General features: G+C 39.3%; 2 protein-coding genes across 5 annotated transcripts in view; both read right to left on the bottom strand.

Moving 5' to 3' along the window:
* The window catches only part of TFG (trafficking from ER to golgi regulator), a 41253-nt gene extending 38369 nt beyond the window's left edge, over positions 1 to 2884 (bottom strand). For 2 of the 4 annotated variants that reach the window (XM_074332843.2, XM_019756526.3), the window contains exon 1: positions 2634 to 2884. The gene's annotated coding sequence lies outside the window, so the exon portion shown is untranslated. The remainder of the gene's footprint in view (positions 1 to 2633) is intronic. The other 2 variants (XM_019756525.3, XM_019756527.3) reach the window with 2 other exon arrangements.
* Positions 2885 to 9029: 6145 nt separating this feature from the next.
* ADGRG7 (adhesion G protein-coupled receptor G7) overlaps positions 9030 to 19822 on the bottom strand; it is a 72573-nt gene continuing 61780 nt past the window's right edge. Inside the window, exon 16 of the mRNA XM_019756477.3 lies at positions 9030 to 13569. Coding sequence (XP_019612036.3) covers positions 13312 to 13569 — 258 coding nt within the window. The 3' untranslated portion in view covers positions 9030 to 13311. The remainder of the gene's footprint in view (positions 13570 to 19822) is intronic.

Here is a 19822-nt window from a genome sequence, read left to right on the forward strand (position 1 = left end):
TACTCATCTGCTAGAGAATTTTCCCGTCTTAGGTTTTACTGTAATTTTATTTCAAGTTATTCAGTATGATTATCTTATAATGACTTTATAATACTAAATTCAAAATAATGTCTGAGGTATCTAGTAATTTAAATGGTTACTGTATAGTAACAGAGAATATACTTAAGATTAAATAATGTGTTAGTATCTCTTTTTCTCAAGACCTCCTTTTCAAGGCCAAGATGTTCTTGAATACATTAGCTATAAGCACTGAGCATTTCCCTAGCATCAACTTCCTCCTCCTGCCCAAGCAAATGATCTTCTCAGACTGTTTCAAGTGCCCTATAATCTCCTACTGGCCACATTCTGGTTTCAACCTCAGGCTTTACTACTGGCAGCTTTGTTTTCTCCTCTTAAATTTGTTATTTCTTTAACATCATACTTGGTTTTCATACTTCTCTGTGTGTGTGTGTGTGTAAGCACCCCACCTGCCCCAACACATCTCGAACCTTCAAATACTTTTAAGTATTCGTGAATCCAAATTCATTTAATAAATATTACATATAAATGCCCTATGTCCTTCCAACTAACTATTCCTCTAGATCCCCTTCACCACCCTCTGAACAGATTACATTTTATTAATAAATGGGGCATTAAACACCGAATCTAACACTCTAAAGTCAGTTCATAACAGAATGGATTGTGCTCCATGACATGGATGCTGTGCTCGCCTTCATGTAAAATAAGAATAGTCAGGTTTTAATTTGCAAATTCTCACAATGGACTTCTCATAAAGGCTGTGATGAACTTAAACTTCCACCCAACCTCTTCACCTTTAATCTATCCTGACCTTTATTCAGGAAAAACTTACTGAATACGTACTCATGCCAAGCTCTGAAGTATAATTACTTCAACAAGATGATGAAGATTCACCTTGTTTGCCTTGCAGTCTGAGAGTAATAAAGAACTCCAGTCAATCAGTGTCACCTTCTACTATCTACAGGTTGTGTAAATCAGCAATACCGTAGTTAAGGACCAGGGCTTAGCTTCAGCAAAATGGTACTATCTACTCTCAGCAACACTGAGAATAAAGCCTGACATATAGCAAGCAAGGACTTGTTTTTGTTCCCTGAACAAGAGATGAATGAGGAATAATAAAGTTCTGATAAAGCAACTGGGAGAAGAAAGTTGTACTATCAGGTCAGTTCCTAAGTCAGACCCTCACAATGTACCTTCTAAGCTAGAAGTGACTCCCCAAAGCAAACATACTCCTAAAAGAAATTTCCAACATCGAATATTATTGATAGTATGTATGTCTTTTTGATTGTGGAGGGATTGTTGCTCACCAATGGATCTGAAAACACGAGTCTCTTTCACTTTGTATCGGCCATGTTTGCCTGCAAACTCACTTATTCTTTAGTATTTCCCATTGACTCAATTCCCTGGGGCAAGGAACCGGGGCTTCTTTCCAAAGGTTGTCCTCGGTTTGTGCAGTTATCTCCTCAAGGCGTGCACAAATATCAGAAAACGAATTGTACCACAGAATTTTCCCTTCCAGGGGAAATCCCATCCATCCCCATTGTTTAATACAATGTAATAGTAAAATTCAGGGCCTCTGTTTCTCTAACTACTAGCTACCAGGAGTGCTGGTGAGATCCTTACAGCAGTTTCTCCTCCCATCCTGTCCTTGCCTCACTCCCTCTAAAGTCCAGAAATGACACAGCCACTAAGGAAATCTTCCAATAGGAACACTGTTCTCAGCACTAGAGAATAAAGTGACATGCCCAAGGACACATAAGAAGCCTGCATCTTGAACCAGGATCTAGGTTGTGGCCAAACCTCCAGCTAGACTAACCCTGTGGGTGGGTCCCTGCTCACAATCACAGGGGTGTGATTGGACACGTCAGGAAGGTAGCAATTTCCTTTAAGAAATTCTAAGCAAAGTCAACCCCTGCTTATTCCAAAGAATACAAGGAGCCTCTGATTCTGTCTAACCAAAGGCAATGTTTTAAGATGGTAAAGACTCCCACTATTAGTCACGTGTCCTTAGGCATCAAACGCAAAATGGGAATAATATTTAAATTTAGAAGGAGCCTTAGAATAATTGAGATCATGCATCTAAAATACTTTGGACAGTGCCTAGTAAACTCTAAGAGTTAGCTATCATCCTCACTACAAAACTGGGCTGGGTCTGCAGACGGCGCTTGATAAAGCACTGACATAGCCAAGGAACGAGGTTCCTCTGAAGTGACCCCAATCAATTTACTCCTATTGGCGCCATTCTCCACCCGCTCACCCTTGCAAGACCCGACGGCGGTTAGGCGCCCAAGGCCTCCCCAATCACCTCTCCTCTCCGTCCAGCATTCCGACCCCTTGGAGCCAGGCGGAATGAGCGCGTGAGGGTCCAACCACCCCCAAAGCCCACCCGCCTCCGTGGCCTGTGTGATGCCCTTCCTCTCGCCGCTGTGGCCTCTCCTCCCCTAGGCGAGGCCCCACCCGGCCTCCCTCCGTCGGGCCTCCAGCCCCCTCCCACGGCCCCTCTGGCCCCACACGCCCCGCGCCCGCCGGTTCGAGCGAGGCCCTCCCAGCGCTTCCTTGTCGCCTGACCGCCTCGTCCGAGAGAGCGGCCGCGCCCCCGTCTCCAGCGGCCATACCGGCTTGCCGAGGCCGCTGCTGCCGCCTCTCCACAGGTCTCCGCTGGCCGGACTGGTGCAAGGCTGCCGGGCTCGGGGGCGTCGTAGAGAGAGCACGGTCACGGCCCACTCGGCTGCCCTCCGCAGCCGCCGCACCTCCCTCCTAGGCTCGCGAGAGCCCCAGCCAATCGCACAGACCCACTAAGCCTAGCGAGAGCTTGAGCCCAGTACGTGGCAGGTGGGGGAAGAAGAGGGGCGGGAGCAAGGAAAAAAAATCTGTCCTTTCGCCCCGCCTCACAGCGAGCAGGCCACCCCAGTGCGCATGCGCAACTCCGGGGGTCGAGGGGCGGGCGAGTTCTGGGCCTGCGTCGACCGGAGTCTCTGCTCAGTCACTGGAGGAACAAGTGTGTGAGCTGAATGCTTGCACGCGTGCGCGCGGCATGACCAGGAACTTCCGGTTTTCCTGAAAGCGTACACACTATTTCCCGTCTCTCATTCGTGGGCGGAGCATAGTTTACGGTTCTGGAATCTATTTCAGAGCCGATTGAAAGTGGGCATCTATCCAAGTTTGCGTCTTGGTGTTTTGTGACCCTTGTAGTGCTCTTCGTCATATCTCGAAAAAAACTAACCTTTTTCCCGCTTTTCTACAAACTCATTCATTCATTTTTGGACGCCTACTTGCCGAGCGCTATGAGGATGAATCGGTTTGTGAGCAAGTTTACAATGGCGTTTACGTGACAGGACAAACCTATGAATGAGTAAAGGCTGGGAAATAAAGGCTGATGAATTCTAGAAGCCTTTTTGGAAGATAAGGTATTCGAGTGTGCACTACATACTCCTTTCTCTCACCTAAAACATTTGTTTTGAATACGTATGTTTATGTAAAAAGTGCCCTGACTCAGACTGAACCCTACATTTTTTTGGGGGGAGGTGAAATTTGGGGGTAGGGAGCGCTATTTTAAAAGTTGCAAGCAACTTTTGCCTTATAAGACAGAGACTAAACAAAAAACAATTCAAATTAATCTGGCCCATAGTTGTTCACCAGAAAGAAAGTCCTGGGGTGAAGTGAATTAGGTTCATGTTCTTTTAATACTGTAAATAGTGTGATCTTTGTGCAGTCATAAGTCTCTGAACAAAAACTTTTTGAGAGGGAAATATGTGAGGTTAAAATGCTTTTCGCCTCTGAATTGTATTTTCCAACAGTCTGTATTGCTCTTTGAGCAATTGGTTGCAGGAAATGGGGAGCGAAGGACTAGAAGGAATGGGAAAAGTTCCTGATTTTCTCCCAAAATTGTTCATTGCGTGTTATTTAGAATTGAGTAATCCAGGTTTGGGGAAGTAAATTGCTGTCCAAGTATGGTATTCTGATGTCTTTGAGTTGGTTTGAGATTGGATAAAAACACTCAAAAATTGGCAGAGGTGAAATATTCCCTGAAGGAAATTAACTATATCACTCAGTCATCCTAAAAAGAGGTTTTCTGGGCAGGAAATTAAGGAAATAAACCTTAGCCTGGAATGAGGGGAAAGAATTTCCTCTCTCTAAGCTCCCAGGAAAGGGGCACTCACTCGAGTCCTGCCACTGAGGAGAAATAAACAGGTCCCTGTTATACTGGGGCCAGCTGGAAGCTAGGAAGAGAGGCACCCATGGGTGTCCTTGTGGAGGAATTGGGGCTTTGCACTCTGAAAGCAGCTTAAGGTTCTTCATGTTATAATTCTCTCATACTTCATCCCCAATTAGTGAAGTCTTGTTGAGTGTTAAACCTTGTTCCCTTCCACCAGAGAAGTAGAGATGGGGTAGTGATGATTCTTCAGGTGAAAGCAGAAACAGGAGTTGCCTGAGGCAAGAAGTGAAACCAGAGAGTAAAACATTAATTGGAAGCCAGATCAGAGGCTCAGGTGACATGGGACAAGAAGGAAAACATTGCAACATTAAAGCATTTCCCCAGGATTCTCTAGAAATATACACTTTAAATTTTTTAATGAAAAACTTTATAAAAGATTGTGCCTCCTGCTACCCAGCTGGATGTAGGCTTACACTATTGTGATTGGGCATGAAATTGAGGACATTTGGGTTTGTTTATATGTCATAGGAGAGTATGTATAGAAAAGCACACAAAATTAACATCTGAGTTTGTCAAATTGCCCCCTTTAAATTATAAATAACTTAATAACCAAAATCATATCCTGCCTATTTTCTATATCAGCTTAATACTAAAATGTCCACAAAAATTTCAGTGGCCCTTCCTGTTCCTGATCCTATATAACAATTACATTTTTAAAATTAATTTAAGAGCATAATGAACAGCTGGAATTCACCACCCAACCCAAGGATTAGAACATCACCAGGAAATTACGCCCTATGCGCTGCTCCCCACATAGTCAGTACCCTTGCCTCTTTCTTGAATTTTGTGTTCTGCATTCCCTTGGTTTTTTTTTTGTTGTTGTTTTTTTAATCTATAGTTTAATCCTTCACACATATATATATGTGAAATATGTTGTTCAGTTTTACTTGTTTATGGACATTATGTAGAGTACCATCTATGATTTTCTGGGATATAATATTTATACATAATATTTATTATGTTACTAAGTAAGATACATCCATGTTTTTACATGCATCTGGAGTTCACTTATTTTCATAGCTGAATCATGTTCCTCTGGGAGAATATACTACAAATTTTTTTTATAGTCTCCTACCAAAGTATATTTAGTTTATTTCCAGTTTCTGCTGTGTGCTTGTGTATGTCTCTTATATGACAATATCTCTTGGTTATATGCTAATACATGGATTGCTGAATGGTAGATTATGCAAATTTTTAGCTGTACAAGGTAATGCCAACTCTTAGTATCATTAACACTTTTTATTTGGGCTGTGTCGTGCAGGAGTCCCTGCTCGCTGCGCAATTTGTCATGCGGGGCGGCCTGCGGGGTCTCAGCTCCCGCTCCCCACATAAGAACGCAGGATGTGGCTAGGCCAAAAAGGAACACCCACGAAGACATAGCTAGGGGAGTCATACCACTATATTCTCCCTGGAGGCCTGGCAAGACACACGCGGTAGTAGCCACACAATCCACCGTCCACCATTCACTTCTCTGCCTGCCAACCAACCAATCAACGCAGCCCCGCAGTTACATCAGTAGCCAATTGGCTAACCGGTTACAGTGGATGGCCAACCAATCACAGTTGATGGTCATTCACTACCCAAGCCATCACCTCCCCACGCAAGGCCGAGAGCCTGGAAACTGCTCTCTGGGACTCTGTCCCCACACTTCACCCCTCCAGGGTCTTGCCTCACAATTTACTCAACAAGCATAGAAAAAAGCATTGGCCAAGTCCACTACATAGTGATATGTTCCCAGGTGGACAGTCAGACAATCCATCAGATCGTGAATAGAAGGCATTGCCACGTGCAAAGGTGGTGTCACCTTATTTAATTCCCTATAGTCCACAGTCATTCACCAGGTCCCATCTGGCTTCTTGACAGGCCATACTGGGGAGTTAAAAGGACTGTGCATTGGCCTCACAATATGTGCGTTCTCCAATTCCAATATTATACAACTAATCTCCTCCTGCCCTCCTGGCAGGCGGTACTGTCGCACTGTAACCACACGCCAGGACTGTGGCAACACTTGAGGAGGGTGGTGAGCATGCCCGCATGTCACTGCTTTCACCACCCGGGTCTGGAGACGGAACTCTCCTACAGACATGAAAGTTGGAAATATGTGAAGAAAGGAGAATCAGTATAAGGAAATACCTTTAACCCAACCTGTATCAAGGGGAGAAATGAGGCTCTATGTTCAAAGGTTACTTTCCATGTTTCACAGACATCTGAAGAAGGGTTAGAGTTGTGATATGATTTTGAGAAAGGCAGTAAACTCACTCACCTACCGCCTACTCTTTCTTCCTGAAAGTCTGTATGGCTAGGCCTCTCCAAATGGAGGAAAAATCTTAATAATGAAACGGAGATTCTCAGAGTGGACAGGAAGTAGGACAGACTAGGAGCCTTGTAAGCAAGTTGGATGGAACCTGTGTTTCACCACGTTCTCCTTTAGCGGTTAGTATAAATCATTTTGAAAATTTCAATTATCTCAGCTACCCTCAGGGAAACCAAAGAAAGGATGTAAGTTTCTCCTTGGATGAGAATTTCAAAGGAGAAGTTATATTCCTCTTGATAATCAGCTCTGTTGTGGCTGCAGCTGGCTAAATGAGAGAACTCCACATAGAAGGGGAAACAGGATGACCAAATAGGTGTCAGTTACGTCAGCCTTCCCCTTCCTCCCCTCCCCCCACCACAGGCCAAACATAAAGACCTGTTAGTGTAAACAAAAGAAGCTGTCACCCCATGCAGAGACAATGAAGGAGAAAATTATTATATTTTTACCATGTACCTTTGAGTCATTCTTATCATCAGCTAAGCAAAATACTTCAGTCTGCCCTACCAGATGCATATCCATTAAGACCCTAAAATGTAGATGAGGGTAAAGGGGATCAAATATATGGTGATGAAAAGAGAACTCACTCTGGGTGGTGAACACAAAATGAGATTTATAGATGATGTAATACAGAATTGTACACCTGAAATCTGTGTAACTTTACTAACAATTGTCACCCCAATAAACTTAAAAAAAAAAAGACCCTAAAATGTTTTTGCCATATCATGGGTCTCTGTGTCCAACCTGTCTTTAGAGAAATTGCTCTTCAAAGACAGTTTTTCCTAGATTTTGTAACCCTGGAAGTTGGCACCTCCTAGGTATTCAATACATATTTATTAAACGAAAGAACAAAAACTAAGTTCTCCACCATTGTATAGGGCAAGCTTCCACATATAGGGAGGAGCCATCACTGGTGAGTTACTCGCTCCCCAGAAGCATAGGTTTTTTATCTCTGAGTAATTTGAAATTGTTCACTTTTCTTCATTTACATCTCCTTGAGACAGTGCTGCGTTATCTCTGTGCACTCTTTCAGAGTTTAGGTTGAAAAATTAATGCCACAAGATGTATAAGGAGATCTCACAACTTTTCATTTGATTAAGAGTAGTTTTTCTTGCACCTGAAACTAATAAAAAAAAAGAGTAGTTTTTTCCAGCTCTTTTAAGAAATCTAGATATACTCTAGAAATCATACACGTGAAATCAAACCCTGGGTACTTGCAGGCTCTTGAATCTCTAACATTTATGCCAATGATCCTGCTTTTCGTGCCTCCGTATAAATGCATAATTAATTAAGGCATTCTCAAAAAGCCTTTTCAATGAAAAACTCACTCATAATCAAAGATGCAAAGTAAAGCCACAATGAGATGTCACTTTCACATATTTTATAAAAATCAAAAAAGTTTCAAGACACTTTATGGTAAAAGGTATGGCAAAATAGACATTCATACTTTGTTGCAGGAGCATAAATTGATACGAAGTATTTAAAGGGTGGTATGGTAATACTTACCAACATCTAAAATACCCAGCCCTATATGACCCAGCAATTCCATTTCTAGTTCAATCTTTGCACATGAGAACACAGATACCCATTAATGTGTTATTTTCAAGCAAGACCATAGAGCAATTAAAAGAACAGACAGATACATACCGTTAGGTCTCAAAAACATTTTATTGAGTGAAAAAAGTAAGTTTCAGAAAGTTTTGTTACTGTACAGAAGAGAGTTAACATAGCAGCTTGAGACTGCTATCCTTAGAAAGACCTGCTTGTAAGGTTGGCCTACAGCTGGTATCTGGGAACTTGGATTTCGGGAGCATTCCCACTGTTCTTTGATAAGAATGGTGCACTCTGCCTAAATTGTATAAACAATGTGGTTTATGCTAAACACCTGCTTGCTTTTCAGGACTGGAATTTTTGTACATGCCAGGCAGAGGGTGCCTTTGTGACCAGCCCCAAATAAAACACCTGGGAACTGAATCTAGTGAGCTTCCCTGGTGGACCACATTTCACTTGTGTTGTCACAATTCATTGCTGGAGGAACTAAGTGCATCCTGTGTGTGACTGCACTGGAAGAGAACTTTTAGAAGCTTGTGCCTGGTTTCCTCCAGACTTCACCCCATGCAACTTTTTCCTTTGCTAATTTGTTTTATGTTGTTTTGCTATAATTAATTGTAGCCATGAATACAACTGTATGCTAGTAACTCTAATAGAAAGGAACTCCTAAGAATTTATCTTATACAATCAAAAAAAGAGGAAACATATATTTATTCAGCATGTGTCACTACAGTATTAAAAATGGAAATGATGTAGATATCCAATAAGAACCCCCCTGTGTGGGTTTTTCTGTATGCATTATGGGTAAAAGCATGTGCAGAAAGTTATTTTTTTTCTCTCAAGTATGGTTTTTGAGAAGAAAAGATGTCCGTTCACCTTTTCCTAAAAATAAAACACTAAATCTTAGAGAAGAGAGGAATGGGTTTTATTAGCAATTATTTATTGACACACACAAAAGATTCAAAGTAGTGTTACATATGCATCATCTATATGACTTCATTTACATATAGGTAACCTGTGTATTAAATTGTGTATTTGAAAATAATATATAAAGGTTTCTGAAAAACTGATTAAGAAAATCAGGAGGAAGGGAAAATAATCATAGGATCAAAAAGTAAGAAACCAGGGATGAGATTGGTACCCAAGAAACATGTCATATGGTCTTGTATTTTTGGTAGGAGTAGGACACAGACTAGACCATAAACTTCCTGACACCTAACATAAATAGGGAAACATTATCAAACAAGTCACATATCTCAACAATTAAACAAACAAACAAACATTTCTTGGGAAAACACATAGTTATTCTAGCACTACTTGAAATTGGCATTGATAATTTTTCTTGAAAATGTCCACCTGGGTATATTACCAAATGAGAGGACAAACTATTTTGAGTGAACAAAAAGGCCATCGAATTTGGAAATGCAGCATTTTCACATTCGTGCCTGCCAGTTTGCCAAGTGCACACTAAACAGTCACGATCATGTTCAGTATTACTCCAAAGTTATATAATACTATGTGTATACAAAGACACACACTTAACGCACCACAGGAAACTTCAGTATCACAAGTGGGTCACTGACAACTGTTTTTTGTTTTCTTGTTTTAAAAATATTAAATTGTTTTTCCTTAATTTTGGCTATTGGAGTTTTTTGTTTTGTTTGTTGGCTTTGGTAGGAGACTTGCTGTTTTTGTTTGTTTGTCTTACTTTTTAAGTTAACTTTATTGATATCTAATTTACATGAAGTAAAATGCACCCACTTTAAGGGTACAATTAGATGAGTTTTAGCAAACGTATACACACCTGTGAAATGTATACGTTTCTACCACCCATTTTATTCTACCAATAGCAACGTATACACTTTGGAGTTTGTTTCTAGAGTCCTGATTTGTGAACAATTTCAAAAAGTAGAAATAGGGTATAAATCCTTTTTGCAAGCTATTGATCATGTTTCTGAAAAATCCCATTGCTTAATACATTAGCCTTTTTTTGTTTTTAACTAGAAGAAAAAAATAAAAGCAAAGCAGAGTGGTGTGATCTAATGCTGTTATCTCTTACAAACCATATTTCCTTGGGAACTATAGTCCAATTCTTATCTTCTTCCAAGTCGAGTTTTGTTACACGTGGAAGTATGACATGGATAATTTTCTGAACTTTGATATAAGTTGCTATGAAACCATGATATAACAGTTGAGACCTTCTGAACCTTTGCAATAACAAAAAAGATTATTTTTTCTGGCCACAGTACTTACCAAGCAAGTGCAAAGTAGGAAGCATTCTGGACGGGGAGTTGTGGGCCCAACTGCAAGTAATAGGACTTTAGACAAGTCATTGACCTCTCTGGGCATACCTGAGGCTCTTTGTCAAGGGATGGGCAGGACTAGGTGAACCCTAAATTCCCTACCAGCTCTAAAATTTTGTGACTCTAAATGCAGGCTTAGATTATTTTTCAAAGAACTTAAAACATTTTTCCCTCCTAAGTATTACATGGGAATATTTTCCATAAAAAAAGAAAATAAATTAGAGCATGCCAGACAGAGCCAAAGTTCCCTTTGACTAATTTTTACCAAGCCCAGGTCCCTCCTCTCCTCTTCCTTCCTCTTCTCCCCACAGTTAGCCCCTGGATTAAGTTTGGTGTGTATCCCTCTCCTGAAATTTTGTTTTTAAGTATGTCACCATTCGACTTCTATAGTCTCTGTCCTTGCTCCTCAACTTCCAAAGAAACAAATCATTTCTTGCTTTCCTTACCCACTCCATTCAAACTCTACTCAGACAAGGATCTAATAGGCTTGCTCATTCAGAGTAAGGGAAATGATTGATGAGCCTGAAAGTGGTTGTCTTCCCAAGTGGTACTTGTATTTTGTCAGAAGAGGTAGTGGAAGCACCTTAACACTTTGCTGCCAGCATCCCATCCTGGATGTAACTGTTTGTTCTTCACTCCAGGATATCCTGTCAACCAAATTATCCACCATCCTTCCACTTCACAGTGACTCAGGCTGGACCAATAGTCCCTGAACACAATGCCTGTGGGCACATGACCAAGCAAGTTGTGCCAGATCTTGGGTCCTTTATCCTCCCTGCCCTTGCTTTGCTCCATATCACAGGGGACTGAGCCCCACAGATTCCTGGCTCATCTGGCTTCTGGTTGGCTGCAGCCAATGAGATACACTGATGGGAGGTTACAAGGCAGAAGGATAGAGAAACTAGTTATATAACCAGCATATGTCAATCAAATGACCTCAGTCTATATGTAAAATATCCTGAGTTTGGACGTCACATCTTCAGCTGTAAGGAAATTTACTTACACTTCCCTGTATAAAAAAAGCTAACCTAAAGATCAGTGCAGTTGTCTGCTCTATCTAGACTCTGCCCCCAGTGGCTTCTCTGCCAGTGCTTTTTTTCTTGAATAAACTTTCTAATTTCTATTCCTTTGTGCCTTGTGAATTCTTTCACAGCCAGCAAGTGGTCACAACAATTATCATATATTTTATGTCCCAAACCAGGCAAGTAAAAGGGGCTGCTAGTGATACTTAAGTCAGGACAAGAGGCACAAATGGGGACTGGCTCAAGCAAACCAGAACGTATAGTCACCCCACCTAAACCAACTCAGCCTTTGGACTGTACAATTAATTGAGCCATTACATTCTCTTTGACCTTTAACCTAATTTGAGTTGGATCTCTATCACTGCACGAAAAGATTCCTGACCAATGCATGAGGTAAAGGCTTAAATCCATAGAATTATTTCCTAGTGGTAGGACTTCAGGGTAGGTACATCAATGGCTGCCAGATTTAGCCTCCACAGTACGCATGTGGAGCTTGCGCATTTAGGGTACAGCCATTCCAGGAACATTACATAGAATTTTGGCGGCTATACCCCAAGAGCGCTGAAAAAAGTGCAAAGAAAACTAAAATCACCAAGGCAACACATACACCTCACGCTCAGCTAAATGTGGCTTTTTTTGGTGAACTTTTTTTTCACATTTAAAGTGGCTCTTATCGTTTATTTGCATCTGAATATGTATTTCAGGACATAGAGTAGGTCAACCACACCTTATAATTTTCCCTGGGTCCAGCCCCTGTCTAGGCAGAGCACTATAACACCACTGAAAACAGTGACCTCTGAGAACTGCTTGTCTTTTTATTCTTTTCCCTGTACTTTTTTCCCCACTATCTTAGAAGGTCTCAATTATCCTACAGATGGAATAGGCTCTTGTTGGCTTGCCAAGGAATTCAACAGTCAGTTACAACCATTTCTATAAAAACAACATGTACTTAGGGCGTGGTGAGAAGTATGCCACAGCTCAACTGACATTTGTCGGTCCCTTAGTTCAGTGCACTCACAGCAGCTGCCTAGTTTATGGCAAAACAGAACACAGCAATTCAAAGACTGTATCTTTTAAGTCCAGTGCAAATGCTCCCCACCCCAATGTAGCTCATTTTTTATTTAAGAAGCCATTTATAATTCAAGTGTTTAAAATCCCATAAGGAGTTAGATCTTTTAAAAGCCACAAGGGGTGATTGTGACTAACTTTTTCCTTTTGTGAGACTCGGTGTCATTTTATCAATAAAAAGGCAAGTATATCAAGAACTGGAAGGAAATATCTAGAGGCTTTAGTAACCTTCTATGCCTCACTGCCCATTTCTCATAGAGCCAACTCCTCGGGTCATAAAACATGTTTGTTTGTTTTGTTAACAACAACAAAAAATTCCCTTTCCAGAGGTTATATTGGTGCAAAATTCTTAATTGGAAATAAAAGTAAGCATATACAAATTTAAAATATTCACAGATCAAAAGTATGATACATACAAATAACTCCCTGCAGCCTTCATCATAATTCATTTCATTCTGCGAGGTAAATTTTTCTTCTCATGTCCCCTTTAGTAAATTGTAAAAGACTTTGTTTAGGTCCTACATTTTTATCAAAGTTTGTCACACTGACTTTATGATATAAGGAGCAATGAAAATCTTGAATTATCTTGAATGCTGGGCAGAATTCTTCACCTCATTCAGGTAAGAATCTATTGAATTGAAAAACTACCAAATTCATTATTTCTGATGCTAATAAACAAAAGGTTTTACCTGATTCTTAACCTTAATCAAAATTCATTGAGGGAGACTTTCCAAGAGGACTAGATAATAAAGGAAGGAAAAAGAAAAGGAAAACTGGTACAAGTTGAATTAAAAGGACCACAAACAGTAACAGTTTTACTGTCTAGATGCTTGCCTTTGTTTCCTCACTTTCCGAGAGTGTTGTTTCCTCAGTCACTATAAATGGGTCCAGCACCTTAAAGTGTTCATTGAGGGTTGGAAGTGATCTGAGCAAATTATACATCCTTAAACGCAGCCTCAGCGGGGTCATTGATCGCGGCTTCAGTCTCCTAGCAGACGATGACAGGGACTTCAACACTTTGGAAGCTTCATCCTGGAAGATTTTTGTTTTGACGGTGTAGAGGATAAAAATTTGCAATCCCTGGCAGATAGAATAAAAGCTTGATGTTAGATAAGTGTTGCGAATCAGGGAAGAAATTTGATTTTGTCCTGCCACCCACCCTTCTCACAACAACTCTCCAACTTGAATTTATCGGTCTGCAGCTGCTGTGCATGTTTTTTGTCTTTGAGGGTTGAGGCAATGTTCTTCTCAAATATAAAGTGCTGCATGTATGTAAAAGAGAAGACCTGAGTTTGGGTCCTGGTTTGCCACACGTTGGCTGTGTCACTGAGGCTGTTGCCCTCCTGACACGGAGCAATTCTGACACCAGCTGGGTTTCCTACAATTCAGTTCTGACACTAACTACCTGGTGGTTAAGGGGTCACTTCAGATGCCAGTCACAGGTATTGGGCTCCCAGGTAATCCACACTTCTGTCCGACAGACCAGGCTACAAAGTAGGGGGTTCCCACCACCTGCCTTCCCCACTTCAGATGTGACAATTTGTTAAAATGACTCACAGAACTCAGGAAAGAACTTTACTTACTATCATCTGTTTATCATGAAGGCTACAACTCAAGACCAGCCAAACAGAAGAGATCATAGGGCAAGGTAAGGCGGGGGAGGGGTGCACTTGCAACACTTTGATATGTTCACCAACCTGGAAGCTCTCCAAACCCTTCACTTAGGAGTTTTTACGGAGGTTTCATTACACAGGCATAGCTGATTAAATCATTGGCCCTGGGTGATTGACTCAGTCCCCAGCCCACCTCCCCTTTTTGGAGGCTGGGGGTGGACTTGGAAATTCCCAGCTTCTAATCAAGGTTTGGTCTTTCTGGCAACCAGCCACCTTCCTGAAGTTATCTAGTGGCCCCAGCCACCAGTCAATCTCATTAACATACAAAAGATACTCTTATCACTCCAGAGATTCCAAGGACCTTAGAGGCTCTATGCCTGAATTGAGGACAAAGACCAAATATTTATTTTTTAGTATACCACATTAACTTTTCAATTTTCTTAACATCTATGACCTTCAATTTCCTAATGGGAACAGATTGATTAGGGGTTACCTAATTCTTCTTCCAGTTCTAACATTCCATGGTTCTGTATTTCTTAGAGTTTTTGTAACATAACTAGAAATTTGGTGCATTTAAGAACAAAAAAAATTTTAAGCCCTTCTATTGCTTGTCTGATCTTTACATACCAGATGTTACATGAGTAATTTACCCACAAAAGACAGAGTACTATTTTCTATACAGTTTTAGAATAAAAACTACCACTTATTGAAGTCTTTTATCAGAAACTTGCTTGTCGTTTAATCCTCATCACTTAATACTAACATCAACTTTGTAAAATAAACCTTATAATGCCCATGTTATAGATGAAGAAACTACAGCTCAGATAAATTAAGCAACTTGCCAAAGATTACCCAAGCAGTAATCAGTAGTCTAGAGTTGAACTCTCTCATGTTTGGCTCCAAAATTCTTCTGTCCTCCATATACACAGCCTGTTGCTTGTAATTATAACAGAAAAATACTATAAAGTATACTATAACATCTAAGAGGCCCTTGTTAATCCTGGATTAATAGCCTTTGTGGAAATGACAAATTAAATAACATCTGTAGTTAAGTTGATAATATTGTGCCAATGTTTATTTCTTGATTTTGACAATGTACTAGGGTTATTACCATTAGGGAAAGCTGGGCAAAGAGTACATGGGAACTCTATACTATTTTTGCAACTTCTTGAATCAAACTATTTTCAAATAAAAAGTTATTTTAAAATAGTAAATATCCATAGATATCTCCCAGATGGGCATCTCTATGGCCCCAAGACTTATAAGAATTTATTTCTAGAACTATATCCTATAACTACAGTTTTAGGTGACTTCTGGTGCTATGGTAAAATAATCCAAAGACTGAGAATTTGACTGACAGAATCAATGCATGTTAGTAAGAGATAGACTGGTTCATTAGCCAAAAGCTGAAAGATTAACTTGATTGTTACCCAACAGGTGGTATCTATCTCATTTAAAGAAAGCCTTGATGACACAAGGAAGTGTGCATGGGAACATGGGTTTCACAAGAACACAAGTGGTCATGGGCCATCCGATTGTTCAAGGGAGAGAAATTTATTTTAGGGATCTGAGACATCTGGTCTCTGGAAAAGCATTCTGTTTGTGGGACACACTATTTCATCTGGCTTTCCCAAAATTTAAATTCTAAGGGAAAGACGATACTGGATAGAATTTCTAGTTGTATAATAATTAGGAAAAGACCTACCATGGAGAATCCATAAAGACACCATCCTGTGGGACTCTGTCTGAGTGGACTCCCAATATTTCTGTGCTCCTTAAAATCCCAAAGACGTTATTTGAAAAGACAAAATATATGAATCAAACTAATCCTCACTAGCAAATAGATCAAATTGTGCCTTTTAAATAATTTCTGTAGCACTTAGTAAATAAATGCTTATTAGAATTACAGCATTCTAAATCTAGAAGGAAACTTATGTGTGAACTAATCTACTCACTCCTATACTTTGGTGTACATAAAAATCACCTGGGACCCTTGTTTAAAATGAAGATTCCCAGCTCTTACCCTTTGGATTCTGATTGAGTAGGCTAGGGGTGAGACTCAGGAATCAGCATTTTAACACACTGTGTACATTTCTGATGTAGGTAACATTCAGACCTACTTTGAATAACACTTTCAATGTTAACACCCCCTTCCATTTTATATTTTACATACCTCACTCAGAGAGCTTGTCTGAATTTCTTAAAATCATATGAATCATTAATGTTAGAGCTGGAAGACAGCCTAAGTCTCCTGACTTTTAATCCAATGCTCTTGCCATGTGGTCACCCCAATTTTATCATGTAGTGTGAACATTTTGTAAAGAGCATCCATTTTGTAATATGCCTCTCCTATGCATGGAGAAGAGAATATTCTTGACCATGTCTTTTTTAAAATACTTTTCTAAATTCCTGGTCACTCTAAGGAACAAACCCATGGTCAATTGGCAATTCTAGATTAAGCTTACCCTACTTGTTGCCCTTCTGGGGAGTTTCTATTCAGTGTTGACACAAAAAAGAACTGATTTATATCCATTTAAATTTAGTGGCTAGTATGCATCCATTGTTTAAGGGACTTATTCTCAATAGGCACTGGAGAGTGCTACTGGGATGGAGGGTAAGCGCTTACAAATATTAAAAGTGATGTTAGCAATTCATACAGACAAGCAGCTCCTCACACTGTACTATACAAACTCCTCATCATTTGCTATCAAATCAAATTTATCTAATGCCCTTCTCAATGATTTCCATTTTGGATCAAAGACTTCCCCCTTCAGTGATATTTGACCAGAGCCAGAAACAATCAACATATCAACTACATACAGTGGTTACTACTCTCAGCGACTTAATAAGAATCACCAAACACTAAAGTTTCTTTACAAAATATTAGACTATAGCCCATCCTGAACTCAAACAAGATGTTACCTACTGTGAAAGATACACACGAGCATGTTACTTGCACTAGAGAACTGATAATCTGGTTGAGGAGGTGAGACGTATATGCATAAAAAGTTAATTTTTGAGTACAAGAAGAAAAGGGACAAATAAACTTATAAAACCACAATACTTCTATTTTACTTGATTTAATTCAAAGTTCTGTTAATAAAGCTCGAATTAAAGTCATCACTTCAAGGGATTAAAGCCTATATATAAATAATCTATGTGGATTGTACCAATGTCAATTTCCTGGGTTAGATAATGTATTACAGTCACATAGGATGTTGTCATTGGAAGAGTTGGGTGAAAGGTACATAGAAACTCTGTACTATTTTTGCAACTTCTGATGGGTCCAAAATTATTTCAAAAAATTGTAAAGGATGGTATGAGAATAGGGAGAACCCTCCCCACAAAAAAAGATAAATTTTAAATTATACCAATAAAACCAGGAGGCCAGAAGAGGCTAAACTGTGTTAACATTACCCTAAAAATAGAATTAATGCATATTGTTTTACTCTGGAAATTGAAAACTACCTTATAAAAATTTTAGTAATGTTTAATAAGCAAAGATAATAATTAACAGAATGAAAATATTCTGATTATTAGAGACGGTTAAGTAAAAGAGAACACAATTTATATAGCACAATATATAAAACTAAGGAAAAATCATGGATACATGTGAAAAAAATAACATGACAAAATAAGCTCAGATATGTTAGTTTCGAAAGCTAATATTTAGCTAAATAGCTTAGAATGTCAACATTTTTTAATAAAATGAAAAAACAATGTGAAAATGATTTTTTAAAATCTAAATATATGGGGTCTAAAAAGAGATGTCAAAAATAAAGTGACACACACCCAGCTAGATAGGAATTTACTAAACCAGTGGTGATTCACCTGCTCCCAGGAGACAAAAAGCGACACAACAGAGGGCCCAGCTGCCCATGGCAGGGACAAGGTCATTGTGAAGCTTCAGACACAGATTCTGAGAGGCATAGGGAAGGGACTGGGACCTAGGGCTCCACCTGGCTCAATGCTTCACAATGACTGTCCCAGCTGATTTTGCAGATGGGGAGATGCAAAGAAATCAAGTCACTTGTCTCCTGCCAACAGAGCTCTTTATTTCCTTCTAAATGGATTAGTGCCCACAGGGTGAGAAGACTAATTTCCCTTTTCCTGGTCAGAGTCACACTCAGAATGCCCTGTACTGTGCTCTAGCTGTGATGAGAACTAGGAAAAGAAGTACCTGCAATTGTCAGACTCTATTGCCTGTCTATCAACTGCTCTGTTTCTCATCAATATTGTTAAGTGGGGAAATGCTAAACATAAACAGAGGTTCATATGTTTTGTTGTTATAAAAATAGAGCCAATTCTCTCTGTTCTCTGTATTTATTATAACTAGATGGAATAGAGGCTACTCCAGTAATTTTAGCAATAGCAAAGGGCCCTAAGCCCACCCTACTCTAGCAACGGTGAGTTAGAGTACAGATTTGGGAGACGGCCTAGGCTTGAGTCCTGTTGCTGCCAGTTAACAGCTATATATCCTTGGGCAAGTATCTTAACCTTCCTTTGATTTGATTTTTCTCATTGGTAAAATGGGTATAATGAGTGTGTACCTCAATAGTTGTTGTGAACATTATACAAATAAAGAATTTAGAACAGTTGTTAACACAGAATGAGTACCGTAAAAAAAAAAAACACAAAAAAACAAAGTGACACAGAAAACTTAAAGATAAAAGAACTAGCATAGATTAGATAAGAGCAAATAAATACAAATTAGAAGTTGCTACATTAATATGTGGAAAATCAGATTTCAAGACAAAATGGGACTGAGTGACATGTTATATTGATGAAAGGTAAAATGCACCAAAAATGTACATAATCCATAAATTTCTAGGGACATGACAATACAGCACTAAATTGTAGAAAGATAAACAGTTAAATGTAAGAAAAATTGGTAGAAAATAAGTGTGAAATGAAATTTTACATGCCTTTCTCAGTCTTTGATGAACAAATTAAAGGCAAAGAAAATTTTATAAAAAATAACTGGGAAACTAAATATATCACCTTTAAAAATACACATGTAACATATAAAAATGTCAGAAGGTAATCTCAATAAATATCCAACTGGAAACATTTTTTAAAGTAATAAAAATCTATGTGGAATATTAGGAATCATCCCTCTGCTTTCAAGTTTGGAGGTCTGGAGTGAAGAAGCAAAATTTCAGTGAGGAACTTTTTTCCTTGCTTCATACAGGTTACTCAGTGATCATACTTGTTCACACAGTGATCCTGGTGTAGGGTGAGTATTTTAAAAGAAGGGTGCTTTCATTATATTGAAATATAATTCACTCTGCCAGCTCAGAAAAGATAAGAATCCGTATACACAGGGAAAAGTCCTTGTAATATTTTTCATCAAAGTAAAAGGCAACGTTTGCTAAGGGAGGAGGTATAGAGTAAAATGCATGAAGAGAAATTCTGATTTCAAGATGTCTTTCAATAATGGATCCTTGTTTTATCTTAAAGTTTTGACATTCCCCATACGTAATACACAAATTAAAAAGTGTAAAAACAACAATCCTCTGAGGTCAAACAGAATTATTTTTATTTTCATCCACCATCTTGGTTCATCTATATCACTATTTTTGCCATGAGGAAAATCAGAAGGTGACCATAATCCTTAGTTTAAATGTTTAGCTTCTTATAGTGTATGCTTCCAAGATGTTAATGGAATGATTTCTAAAGAAAAGAAGAATATAAATCTTCATTTCAAATTTATATCAAAG

This window comes from Rhinolophus sinicus, chromosome 17, assembly GCF_057876585.1.
Source record: "Rhinolophus sinicus isolate RSI-liver-muscle chromosome 17, RSI-T2T, whole genome shotgun sequence".
In the NCBI taxonomy this organism is placed as follows: Eukaryota; Metazoa; Chordata; class Mammalia; order Chiroptera; family Rhinolophidae; genus Rhinolophus; species Rhinolophus sinicus.